The 13,704-nt window shown below is 46.8% G+C and overlaps 1 protein-coding gene across 2 annotated transcripts in view; it reads left to right on the top strand.

Moving 5' to 3' along the window:
* Window positions 1-814: 814 nt before the first annotated feature.
* The window catches only part of LOC144099216 (monocarboxylate transporter 10-like), a 220,696-nt gene continuing 207,806 nt past the window's right edge, over window positions 815-13,704 (top strand). Inside the window, exon 1 of one of the 2 annotated variants that reach the window (XR_013307348.1) lies at window positions 815-2,750. Coding sequence is in view for 1 of the 2 variants with exons in the window: in XM_077632363.1 (XP_077488489.1) it covers window positions 2,354-2,750 (397 nt within the window). In the remaining variant the exon portion in view is untranslated. The remainder of the gene's footprint in view (window positions 2,751-13,704) is intronic. The other variant, XM_077632363.1, reaches the window with a different exon arrangement.

The raw sequence follows: 13,704 nt of genomic DNA, 5'->3' as shown, positions 1-13,704 counted from the left end.
GCTAAAAAAGTGGTCTGAAGTCCCACCTTGCATGAAAGAACTTTCCTTGAGAACATAAAAAAAATCGTCAAACGCAGTCATGAGGCTTTGTAGAGTACATTCTGCTATCAGTGAGGTGTAAAACAAAAATTTGAGCCAACGTGACGTATTGTAACTACTCAGTAATAACAGCATTCAATATATGAGAAATATTGCGCTAATTACATTGTTCTGCATTTAGCTACGTTTCTACTGCCTTCACCAGGTGGCTAAATATGAAACACTTACAATCGTTGCAGGCAATCGCTGATATAATGCTAATAATGCCGCAGTGACCGGTTTGCGAAGCCCACGAGAAAAGAACAACGCATTCCACAGCCTAGAATATTTTTTTTTCATACGGTATTCTTTTTTTTTCTGCCAGACGCATACCAGCGTTGAAGAAGGTAGGTGAAACAGACGCTCCCGAGAGGAAGGCACCAGCTGCTCTCATTCTGGGAAAACAATGTCTGGAATATCAATAAGGGAAAGCATGCAAACAGGCACACAGTAGCGGTTATTGGCATAAATCAAACGAGAAACAGGGGCGACAGGATGCAGGCTGCTCCATCATATGCGTAACGCGACGACTCTCCCTCGAACGCAGGCAGCGATCCGACGCTAGGTCAGCACAAAGGCGCGAGCACCGAGCGGACGCAGGAAAAAACAGCAAAATATCTACGCATACGCGGCCAGACAGCGATAAGGAAGCGCAGGGGGCGGATATTCCAACGGCCAGCAGTGATGGAGAGCGGTGTCATTATTCAAAAATAAGGGCCTCTTTTATTCCTTCCAGGATTGACGCTGGAACGGCGCGGGGTAGAGCTGAGCCGTCGCGCTGCTCGCTCGACGGAGGAGTGGGCCCTCGGCGACCGGAGCACCAGCAAGAATCCACTCGCAGAAGGCGCATTGAAAGCAAACGGCTGCTATCAGCCCGCGTCCTCGGCTGCTTGCCGTCGTCCCTTCTAGCTGCTTCTTCGCATGGCTACAGACGACTGCAGTGAAGCCAGCAGCGAAGATAGCAGCTTCGGAGCCATACGCACCCTCCTCCTCTTCCTTACTGGCGTGATCTATAGACATTCCGACCCAGGAGAGTGCTAGGACCGATCGGATTGCGTGCTCGGACCGCGCCGCTGTTGGCCCAACGTCGGAGTTAGAGGAATGACCGCCCTCTTTCTGGGCCCGACTACGGTGGGCATCCCACTACGGTGGTGACGTGCGTGCGCGAAGGTGTTGGTGGAAGGCTTCGCACATGGACGCAAAGCACGAGCAAGAAAACGTGTCAGCGACCTGAGGCAAGTCTAAGAGGTGCCTGGCGTTGTTGGCGAAGGGGGCGCAATGAGATTACGTGTGACCCGTAAACGTTAAGGGGGGAGTGTCTGTTGTGTGCTTTTTGTTTTCTGTTGGCTTCTTAGCTATCGTGCAACACTGTGGAAAGGAAGAAGTCGAAAAGCGAGCATCTATCTTCTTCGAATCGAGCGAGAGAAAAAAAAAAGGCTAGTGCTAACACCTTTCGGAAGCGATATCGTTAGTTGGTCATTTGTTTGATAGTCGCCGAAGCACTGCTGAAAGAACCAACACGTAGCCGTTTGACCGGCGTGACCTATGCTATCAATATTGGAGGATTGTAGTGGCTCGCGTCTGAAGGTCCAGAACAAGATGTCGACAGCTGCACTTCTGCTGAAGCGAGAACAAACCAGGATGAGCTGTTCTTTTCACATGATTCTTTGACGGGAATCAGCGATGCGTAATGAATATCTCAATATCACCGGCGTTTAGGCAGCAGCTATAAAGAGAAATAACTAGCGCAAGATATATATTTGGAAAATATTACTTGCCGTACGTTTTAAAAGCGCCATTACGAAAAGGCTGCCATCTAAATCTGTTAAACTTCGCATTCTATCAGAATGAGGACGAACTGGTGGTTGAAAAAATTGAGCATGCACCATTTTAAAAACATGCCGAGATTTTTTTATGCACACTTTGCAAAGAAATCAAGAAAATAAACTGGCCAATAGCCACTCGGAGATTTTGCATCGAAGGTGGGTAAAAGTGAAAAGAAAAGTATGTCATCTCGTAAACAAGAATCGCTGAAAGGTATACTCGAACCATCACAGGCTTTGGTTGAAGCTGTCCAGAATAACAATTCGTGAAACCCAAGCCTACACGACAGCGCAAGAGTACGCACAACTGTTTCTCTGCTTCAATGATAGGCCATGGTAAAAGTGAAAACGTTAGTGAGCGATAACATTTTTCTCCTCGGCGGCTTCAGTTGCCGAGCCTGAGTGTACCGAGGCAATCGGACTTATTTTGGCTGGACACCTCCCCCAACGTCATGGTGCCTCTGGAACTGTGCGGTGCACTGCTCGAAAGCCGGCGTCGCAGCGGCCCCGTTCCGCGGCCCCTCAGTGCACCAGCGTGCCTCAATCATCTGCCCCAGGAATGTCCCGAGTTTGCGCACCTCTGCTGCGCGCGCCACCACCACCAGTGTCGTCGCCCGTCCAGGGACCAGCAGCAGGACGCCGCCGTTGTCAAGGCCGGCACCATTCGGCAGCATTACTACCCCGAAGGTGGCTGGGGATGGACAGTGTGCGCCTGCGGGTTTCTCGTGCATCTGGTCGCCGACGGTCTGTTGGCTTCGCACGGCTTCATGATCGTCGTGGCACAGAAGAAGTTCAGGGATGCCACGGCGACGACACGCGGACCTGCACCACTGTCCCCCATGAAGCTTGGTGAGTGGTCACCTCTTTGAGGCTTCCTTTGCTGCCGCCTGCGCATTAATTTTTTTTCAGCCAGCAGCTGACTTTTCAGCTAAACACGCCTCAGGGCGTGTCATGAGCCACTACAGGTCGTCACTGATTTAGCTTAAGCTGTAATTAATATAGATGGCCCCAATTTCGCGGCCTACATATGTTGTTTTAGTCATTGTCGAAGCTATCATCTTGTGGATGTCTTGGCTTGAAAATTAATCATCATCATCATCATCATCAGCCTAACTAGGCCCACTGCAGCTCTAAAGCTTTGCATATTAAATGTTGCTACTGTTCATAAGGCAAGGCCAACTTCCTAAATGGCAGTAGTACAGAAATTAACTGAGCTGCTGTCGCGAGCTGCAATTTGCCAGCAGAGGAGAACAAGGCAACATTAGTATCGCTTTGATGTGGATATCTTTGCGATCGGCGCAGCCCTTGTTGCAGCAGTTATAGAAAAAAAAGCACGAATAAGCTCCAGTAAATTTCCACGGAGTAAATGAGTTTACATCTCCTGGTGAAACCATGCACATCAAGACGCATTTCTTGGTGGCGGAGTGACTGCGACGCTGGTACGTCATGAAGTTTAGAATGAAAATTTTCAGGATATTGCTGTCTTTGGTGACAAAGTGATAAGACAAGCCCATCGGTCGCCCTTTCCGAAGGGGAGATTGGATATCTGGCGTCACATGTGGCATGAGTTGACTATGGTGGCGATTAATCTTTCCTAACTCTGTATATATTTTGTGTGTTTTTTTCAATAAACCCAGTTGTTAGTCAGCGCATGTTTGTCTTTACACCTCAGTTTCCACGTCCCGTCTTTGTTGCGCTGTTTCAAAATGGATTGTAGCTCATGACTTCTTGTAGCGCCGCTAACGCTCATGAGCCTACGTTCATGAACTGGCAGGCTCAGTGTTAGAGCGTGACACAGGAATATTTTTCGTGGCATTGGCAGCTACGCCAGGTGAACGCCCGAGGTCGCGTACATGTTAGACGCCGTGGCAGCAATACCCGCTCAAAAGTTTAATTATTGTGCGCCTGCTCGCACGGAGATTGAGTCGTTGCGGTACCTCCTCCTCCTCCTCCTCCTCCTCCTCCTCCTCCTCCTCCTCCTCCTCCTCTCATCATTCGATTCATTCCTGTCAATATGTGCCTCTCAAGACTTGACGATCTCTAAGCACGATGAGGCCGTAAGCAGCTATTGGTGCCTGAAGCACCCGAAGCCCCGAAAATGCTAGCGGAAAAGGAATGGTGTATGCCATAGGTGCGTACAAATATTCGACAGGATAAAAAATCTCATTGGGGTCTCTACTGCCCCTCGCTTTTTGAGAGGTGTTTCGCCCTGTGTCTTGTCCAGCAACGGCGCTTGTCAAAAGTGGAGGGGAAAAGTCATCCAGTTGCTCTTTTTTTTCTCTTTCTGCTTTCTTCGCATTTTTCCACGTGTCACGCCAGTGCTGTGAAGGCGAGTCAGATTTAATTACGCCCCTGCGAGGCGTTTACACATCTGCTCATAAGGAGCACTCGCTGCAGCGATCAAAACGTCTAACCTCGTCGCGTCTTGGTTGGCGTTGTTTGTTTCGCCGAGTTTAAGCGCGAGGCGCTGCTGACATGCAGGAGGCGGATCACGTTTCAGTTACGTCTCACTTTCGCTCGTTTGTTCTCGCGGCGGAGTTACGTTAGGAGACGTTAACCCGCTGATGACAGGTGGTCTTTTCGCTTGTTCGTGCCTGCCTGTCACACCGAGCGACAGCTACCGTTTACGAGGTAAGTCAAGTGCCCGTACGGTTTCTGATTAATTTTTTTTTGTGTCGGTCCTTGCGGGATTTTGGTGGCGATTGTTTTGTTATGGAAGGCGACACGGAGGCGTCGCGTCTGAGGGTGAAGTTGCGCGTAATTTGGAATGCGTAAGTGCACTGCCGCGGGCTGATGAATAAAAAGAAGCCAGTCGAGGGTCACGTCCACACCCCTTTGAACCAGTTCGCCAGCTTTCGTTTCTGCCTTTGCTTTCCTGGCACTTAGCACAGAGAAAATAATGCACTCATGCCAAGCAACGAGTCTACGACGTAAGAGCTGTGCTATACTGAGAACTGCGCCATCCCCCCTCCCCCAGTTGTTTGTTATTGAATAGAGGAATAACTTTGTTTGCAGTCAGCTGCAAGCAAACGCTGCCTGGAAGTGCTTAGCGCTCTGGGCACGGTGAGCTTAGGTTTTGTTCGTTTTGCTGCCTATCAGCACAAGAACAAGATCTGTGCATTACAAGAACAAGATCTACGTGTACGGGTCGGGGTTGCCCTAACTTCAGCTGTGACACGCAAGTGGCCGCATTTCAAAGATTTATATCCCCGCCCCGTGTGTCCAGTCTGCAAGATCAGAGACTGTGAGGCGGATATCCACCACCTGTTGTGGGTTTGTCCGGCGCTGAAGCCGACGAAAATTCGGCATCTGGCGGCGGTGCGTCTCTCACCGGACAATACGGATTCCTATATTGCCTGGACACAGGGTCCATATCATCGTTCGCTACTTGATTTCTTTAGATCGCCCCACATTTTTTCAGTTATTTAAGAATCTTACTCATCTCTGATTTCATAACATTAATGCCCTGAGGCAATAAACATCAATTGAAAAAAAAAGATCTGTGCATTTCCTTTGCATCATCTGGACTCGGAGGCATCAGGGTCAGCGTCCCCAGTTCAAGGAACGGCATTCCTGACTGCCTAATGTGCAACTATATTTTTTCGCTTTTCATGCGCTTTAAATTTTGCGCTATACATTTTTGCGCATCACAATTTTGCGCTTTAAAGGGCTGCAACGCTCCGCGTCAGTTTTTTCTTTGAACCGAGATGCCGCACCACGCCCCTAAGCCCGCGGTCAAAAACAAGACACGCACTCGTTAAGGCCATGTTTCAGAGCCGGCGTAAGATAACGGAAGAGCAGGAAAGGGTGGAACTGGAGTGGCGGGGACATTAACATGCTTTAGCCGCAGCAGCCGCCTCTCTCACCGCACGCATTGTCTGAATCCCGACACATTTTACTATGACGCCTTTTGTTGTAGTGTGGTTTCATAGACGAGGTTCCGCTTTTCCACCTTCTTATTTCGCTTTGCTACACGGGAGACCAGCCGCGGACTGTCGCGAACAAGGCAGGCATGTCCGTTCCGGGAGAGGGAACAGATTAATGGGCCAGCTCACAGTGGCACCCGCTACACAACACAGCGAGTACTTGCCGATACGCGTATACGTAGCATTTAGGCATTTTCTCTCGTGTAGGACACACACATCGGTAACCCTTTCGTTTTCCGGTCTTTCGTGCTTCCTTTATCGTATACCACCAGTGGTGGGGACATGTTTTTTTTTATTATTTTCCGGGGGCGATGTCGAACCGGAAATGCTGGACAGCGGAAACAACTTCCGCTTACAATGAATCTGCACTCTCCTCTCTCACTTCGCGTTCAGTTGGTGGCCGTTTGCAGTCGATTTAGGGGGGTTTGGATTCCTTTCTTATTCTTTTTTCTTTTTTTCCGTGTTTACCCAGCGAACAAGATTTAGGCGGTTAGCACTGTCACGAGCCGTTGAACCCAGCCCGCCCCTGCCTTCGATCTCCCGTGAAGAGCCTGGGGCTCTGGAAGGGGAGGGGGGGGGGGGGGGGGGTGCTTGGTAGGAGAGAAAAACCACGCCGATTCTTTTCAGTGGAGCATGGATGTTTCATGGCCATCGTCCGAGAGACGATAGGCAGGCATCTTTGTGCACGGTTCGATGTGTACCATCCACACATACATTGATGCCGCGGCGAGCGGCTGCAATCTTTTGCACGCTCAATGTCCTTCCGAATCGGACTCCCTCTCTCTTTCTTCCCAACTTTGTTCCTTATTCTTCGCTGATTTTTTTCGTTCTTTCCTTGCATCTCGCAAGGTTTGTGGCGCCATTTTGTTTTTACTGGCTCGGCTGACAGAGATAGCAGAACGCCTTGGCACCGGCGAAAGCTTGGCGGAAGCTAAGAAGTAAAATAATAAGAAGGCAGAACGAAGTCTCAGTCGTTTGCACGGTGCAAAGGGTTTCTAAAAGGCAGTGGCCACTCTCGATAGTTTGGACACGAGCTCTAGGCGCAACTATTCTTTGGGGCTTGAGAAAGTATCGATATATTATTTTTCTAGCCCGCAATTTATCCGGCTCCTATTTCATTTCTTTTTGTACGCTTGATACTGTCTATCGGCTGAAGCTCTACGTATTCTGTGAGCTGTTTGGAATGGCCGTCATTTGAAAACATAGTCCCGGGAAGGAAGCGCAGAAAGATGACGTAACAGGGGTGAATGGCAGGGAACAATGCTCGAGTGCAGTGGAAATCGAAAGTCACGTCGATGAGCTTTTCATACGATAAGTCACGGCATAGAAAACTGTGAAAGCACTGGTAACTATGTTGAAAACGCGTCTTACAATTTTTCCTAGTAAAAAGATAACGCCGCACCTTCGGCCTCTTCGGATCGCATGAGAAATCGTAACGAACCTCTTCAGGGTAGAACTCCTTTTGACCTCAGTGAGGCGTGCAACACAGCCCTTACCGAGAAGACAGGGTCGTTTTAGTTGTAAGAGTGGCGCACTCGAACGTTGGCTTTTGAGCCAAAGGTCTCAAAAATGGGTTTTGTTTCGCAATTCCAGCGTTGAAGTACCAATGAGACATGTGTTTCTGAAGCTGCAGATTAATATTTATCAATCTTTTCGTTGGTATGACGACTGTTTTATATGCTTCTCAATGCGGAGTACGGCCAGCCCTTACAAAAATGGCCTGCAGAAAGTCTATAGACTTCTCATAGACTATATTTCCTTCCTGCTTCTTGTCTGTTCATAGTCAATAGACAAAAGTCTACTAAAAGTGTATGGTCATAAATCCATCGATTGTCTATAGACTGTCTATAGAATTTGCATTGCCTATAAACTGTTCTCTAGGGTTTGACTATAGAGAGTCTATATACTCTAAAGACAGAAATTTATGAACAGTTCTAAAACACTGATTTTTGCAAGGGAGTTTTCCAGCATCGTTCTAGTCTTTGAAGCATACGCACTGAAATTTTAAAAGTGCAGTATGTTGTGCACTAATGGCAGCGGTCGGCTTTATAGTCCAGCCGATTGTTCTTTGGAAGACAATCCCGTCTTAAAATTAAGACGGGAAACTTAAATGTGGCCAAAATGCCAAACGAATGTGCATTAACTACAACTTGCGCAGAAAGCTGTCGCTGTGTTTTAAGAGACCTAAAGCTGACCTGTAGATCACTGCCTGAGGGACGCTTTGGAATAAATAGCGGGCAAACGACCACGTTAACTTTACAGTGCTAGTAACTAACCACGTCTTGCGCATCGTTGGCGAAAACACGATTTTGTTCCCACTATTATTTATTGCCACTCCATCGATACCTATATTCCTTATTCCCGTCCTGTGTGGGCTCGAGCTCATACCACAGCAAGGTTATTTTATATGCTTTTCACTGCTAGGTTTAAGACTTTGCAATGTGAAACTAAAAGTTACTTATCTTGATTTATCCTAACATTTCCGAAGGTGTGCAGTAACCCTTTTTTTTTCGTCAAGCGTGAGCATGTTCAGAAAGGTCCCACTAATGTGCAGTAATAGCATTAAGCACTCCCGTGTGGCTTTCACTGATTTGCTAATGTTCTCTCCCCTTTATACACTCCTCATCCCACCGGGTTCTCTCAGTGCCAGTGGCCCTCAGCTGGTCAGTCAAAAGTCAAGGGGTCGAATCATTCATATGTGCACAAACCCAAACGGACTTCAATATCTCTTGAGCCGTTAACAGCAGTCGCTACAAAATTATATATTATTTGCTCGTCCTAATACAAGAACGCAGAAATAAGGTGGGTTTGGCTCACTCTAAAGTTGTCTACATAATCCTGCTTGTAAGACTGGGAACGAATAAGCCCGATATACAGTCTATTACATCGTTTCAAATTTACGTATATCTACACAGATGACATGCGTTAGAGTTGTGTGTTATTGTTGCATTATAAAGGGGCGGAGTCCCCGTCAAGCCAACAACTGGCTTTTTGTGCCCTCCGCCATCATTGATGTTGAAATTAAAAAAATTCGTTTGATTTGAATTGAAATCGCTCATGCTGGACACGCTAAATGCCTGTTTGACTACAGAAATAACCCTGCGAGACAACGCTACCAGTTCCATAACGCCTTAATGTTCTGTCTTGCACAAGAAGCAAAGAACCAACACTCACGAGCCAAGTCACTATTTACGTGCATGCAACAGAACCAAGCAAAAACGTTAAACATATGTAATATCACAGATAAAATAATTTGCGTGCACTGAACGATGTGGCTGGATAGTAAAATAAATTTAACAGCGCATGTCTGCAGTGATTTTCGCTTGGAAGCGTCTCTCTTGCCTTTGACACAAAGCAAATCAGGTGAGCGAGTTAATGCGGCTGATACAAACGCAATATTTTCTTCAACATGCTAGATCGAGGACGCACACGATCCGCTATCCTTAAACTGTTCTGAACGGACTTAGCTCTTACAAAACTACATACTTCGCTTCTAAAATAAAAAAAAAACAAGTCAGACAGTTTAAAAGTGGTTCCGTAGCACTGGAACTGTAAACACTTTCCCCGCAAAGGCATGCTTCCAGGCGTCAGAAACAAAGGTTTCGCACTGCTGTCATGCCCTCATCGTGTAGTCCTCTCTTTCATTCGGCTGGCCTTTTATCGACGACCTACAGGAACAAGAGTCGTGGAATTCAACTGCTACGATAAATGAAGGAAGTTAGAGAGCACTGATTTTTTCCGATCTGCAAACTACTTTTCTTATAATTTTCTCTACGTAACACTCCTAGCGCTGGTGAGAAAGATTTACGGGGAAAAAAGTAGGACTCCGCCTATGCCCTTATTCCAAAGGATTGCACACCTAGGCAACTGCTTTCCAGTTGCGCAATCACTGAGGGATCGGAAGGAGGGTTCTGATGGGCGAAGATACGGATTGAAAGGAAGTGCGATTATATACAAACACTTGAAAAAAAAAAAGGCCTACCCCAGCCGCGAGTCGAGACGCGAACTGTGCAGGAACTGAACTGCGCTGAAAGTATAGGGTGTGACTAGAGTGAAGCTCGCTGCCGGTCCACCGGCTACCAACGGGAGAGTTCTTTCCGAAAGCGCTGAACCGGCCGGAACAGAAAACCATGGGGACGCCGCCATCGGGGCGCACGATATTGATCTCGCTCTCGCTTCACCTTCGTCCGTGGCTGTAACGCACCATGCGCAAGCGTTTCTCGCGACAATGGAAATGAAGAACCATTTCTTCTATGAGTCTCATGCCAGCATTTCCTAGAGCCTCTCAGCTAAAGCACATATTTGAGACACTTTTCAACGACCGCATTGTGTCACAAGCATGAGCGGAAATCATGTACCCTTTATGCGAGAGATACTAAGCTGGGTTGCTGAATTTCTAGCTTTGGCCAAATTACTGAATAAATGTGGGTAGTCGAAGTTGGAAGCTAGTCATAAGAATTATAGAGTCCCGGCCTTCTTCCCCAAATAACAGAAGAAGAAAAAAAGGAAAGTGTAAAGAAATGGCCGACATATGAGCATCCTCAGCCGCAAAAATTCAGGGTTGCATTAATATTCACGTAATTTAACACCGCATCATCCAGTACTGGCCTATAAGAGACGCATCATAGAGACGTTTCAGTTCCTCTCCTCTTGGTTAGTTTTTAACCGGTGTAGGTACCGAGCACAGAGGTATTTTTTGGCGTAGCGCACCCTCCCATGCTTGCTACTACGTGAAGACCTTAATTGGAGGTAGGTGTGGTACGTAATGTACATTAGAGTTGTTCTGAGTTCTGTTTTTTTTTTCATAGCAGAGCTTACAGTACCTATTTTTCCCGTTTTTTTTCGGTTAATAGTGAAAGGTTTCTAAGCGTGAAAATGGGGCGCGGCTTTCCCTGACATCGTCATATTCTAATATCTGCTGGCGCATTTGAAAAAACTGTCTTCAAAGTATGTCGCAAAGACTCTAAAGCACCAAATAGAACCACTCTCATCATTTACAAATAGAGCGCACTGCATAAAAGACCACGTAAATGGCAAAACAAAGCACGCGCGAGCACGCGCTGATGTCACTGGCTTGTGGGACGAAGTCTCAATCAGAACTCTGGCCAATCCCCCACCGTGGGTACGTGCCATTCAACCAGAGGCCATCATCATCATCATCATCATAACTGAAGTCCGACCGAGCCGCCGCGGTGGCTGAGTGGTTATGGCGCTCGGCTGCTGGCCTGAAAGACGCGGGTTCGATCCCGGCCACGACGGTAGAATTTCCATGAAGGCGAAATTCAAGAGGCCCGTGTACTGTACGATGTCAGTGCACGTTAAAGAACTCCAGGTGCTCGAAATTTCCGGAGCCCTTCACTACGGCGTCTCTCATAGCCTGAGTCGCTTTGGGACGTTAAACCCCATAAACCAAACCAAACCTGAAGTCCGACCATTCCACATGGTTGTCTAAGTTACCACTGCTATTAAAAAAAAAGTGCTCAGTGTAGCTTTATGCCTTCCAGTAGCCCGTGGTGCAACAGATGCCATGATCGCATGGTTACTGGCGTATGTCCCGTCGGTGTCTTTTCGCTGCCCCTTGTGCTTTTAGCGCTACTAACCATGTTTCAGCCAGTGAACCAAAAGCACAGACTGGTCCGTCTTTCTTCTTTAATCATGCGGACTATGTCCTTAATTTTTCGCATCGCTTCCTAGCGTTTGCGAGTGAGAAAGCAAAATTGAAACCTAAGAAATGGTGTAATACAAGCTAACTAGATGGCGCAGCGTGTCCAAGAGCGCCATCACGGACTTTTGAGGGCAGGTTCAAAACGTCGGTCACACATAACCGATGGCCTATGGCGCGGCTAAGGGAAGAGTTAAATGACGAATTGGTCTAATATACCTGCGATTCCACGTGCTTCATTCGCAACTGCACGTTCTTCCATGGAGAGTACAAATTCTACTTTTGCGGCCTAGTTAAGCATAAGCGACGTCGTACTACGAACGTTTACGACGGTCGCACCAAGAGTATGACAAATTTCAATTAACGCGAGCTTGTTACTCTACTTTTCTGGGGCTGTTTACCCTCCTGTTGGGTGAACAGCGCAACAACGGCAGGACAAAGGCAACACAAGCGCTGTTCACCCACCATGAATGCTTACCAACTCGCCCAAATCTCAGCCTTACTATATGTTTACCCTCCCTCAGATTTTTCAGTTTTCCCCTGGCGGCTTCCCTCGGGAATAAAAAGACAACATTCCCAACACACTGAGCATGAAACGCGCTTCATGTCAACAACATCCTCTTCTTCCGCTGTTTCTATGTGAGTCGTAAACGCATTGTTTAGGAAGTATGCCCTGACACATCCTTTCTAGCTTGCGTCAGCTTTGCAATTATCCGAGTTAACGCGGAAACACGTGCATAAATGCCCCCAAATATTCCGCACGAAACCAAATAAATGCGTACTGTAAACGGCTGGATTAGTGCAATGAGTATGAACGAAGGAATGAGAACGAACTAGGTGCGGAAGCGTGATTTTCGTAATACGCACGATTATGTGTAGTACCTCATATCCGGAGCCGAACCCATGAATCTCAAAGCTAACAATTTTTTATTCCTCTTCAGGAGTAAGTTTTCCACGTCCTTCAAACATAACGATAGTCTCTCGTCTCTCTATTTCGTCCGCCTCTTCGCTATTTCTGGAAGCGAGTTCAAAAGTGATTTCAGCTACCCTATACTAAAAGCACTGTAAAGAAAATGAATTTGGAATGAAATCTTCCAAGTAGCGTTCATTAGAACTTTTCTCTCGCTGATTCTTGCATAGCTGGCGCAGTAATGGACGTTCAAAGCTGTTAAACAGTTTTAAGGGCGCGGCGTCGTTTAATCGGGAAAAGGGATTACGTTGAGCGAAATATCAGCGGAAGTGAGCAAGCAATTCACGTCCCAGTTTACTTCTTGCCACGTATGCTGGATGTACTAGCTTGACATCCTGGGATAGCCGATTACGCACCCGGGGCTCTTTGCTTTAAAAATAGAATCTAAAACCACCATTTTGCACCGGATAGTTCTAGCATGTCACCGTTCTTGAAAATCTGCGCAGGTAGCTGTCTACAAGATGGCCCAAAAGCTATCAACAAGCCTTAAAGATGTTTTGTTGCCATCAGACAACCTCAAGAACATGAAATCTGTCTCCTAGATGGTTTTACCTGAACATCTTATGGCCTCTGAAGATATCATCCGCTTTTTCCTCAAGCACCTCACCTCGGGCACGTGTCATAGACTAAAAGTTGATATAAATCCTCAATTCTCCACTTTTTTATAGAATAGTTAAATGCGCAAATGTTTTTGCCCTGTCATTTTTTTTGCGATCGCAAAATAAAAGTAATGACATTGAGACATTGACGTTACTAACGTGCCATGCAATGTGGCATACATGTAATAAGGTTCTTAAAGCATGCGCTTAACAAAAGCGTCAATCATAGTATTTCGAAAACGGTTCCTTGCATTCCACAGGAGGTGGCTGATAACATGAACCGAGCTTTCCTAATAAAAGAAAGGAACAGGTCTGCTGACACCAAAACTAAGACAGTATTCGTAGTCTTCAAGTGTAGTAGTCTAAAGTATTTTTTTTTATTGTGCCATCCAATTCATTAGGCGATATTTGGCGAAATTTTTATAGAGTGATAGAAACTTTCAATTGTAAAAGTGGGAGTTGTCAGGCGCCGGGGGAGAGATCCGACCAAGATATTTCCAACTGCGCAGTCGCAGCATATCATTTTTATTTTTGTGGAAAAAGGGCGAAAAACTAAGAATATACCACATAACAGAACGCCAGGCGAGCACGCCTGGCGTTCTCTATCTTGCCTTTTTGGAATAAATGTTTTCTACTCCTACTACTA

This window comes from Amblyomma americanum, chromosome 7 (assembly GCF_052857255.1).
Source record: "Amblyomma americanum isolate KBUSLIRL-KWMA chromosome 7, ASM5285725v1, whole genome shotgun sequence".
Classification (NCBI taxonomy): domain Eukaryota; kingdom Metazoa; phylum Arthropoda; class Arachnida; order Ixodida; family Ixodidae; genus Amblyomma; species Amblyomma americanum.
This window is presented reverse-complemented; position numbering and strand designations above follow the sequence as displayed.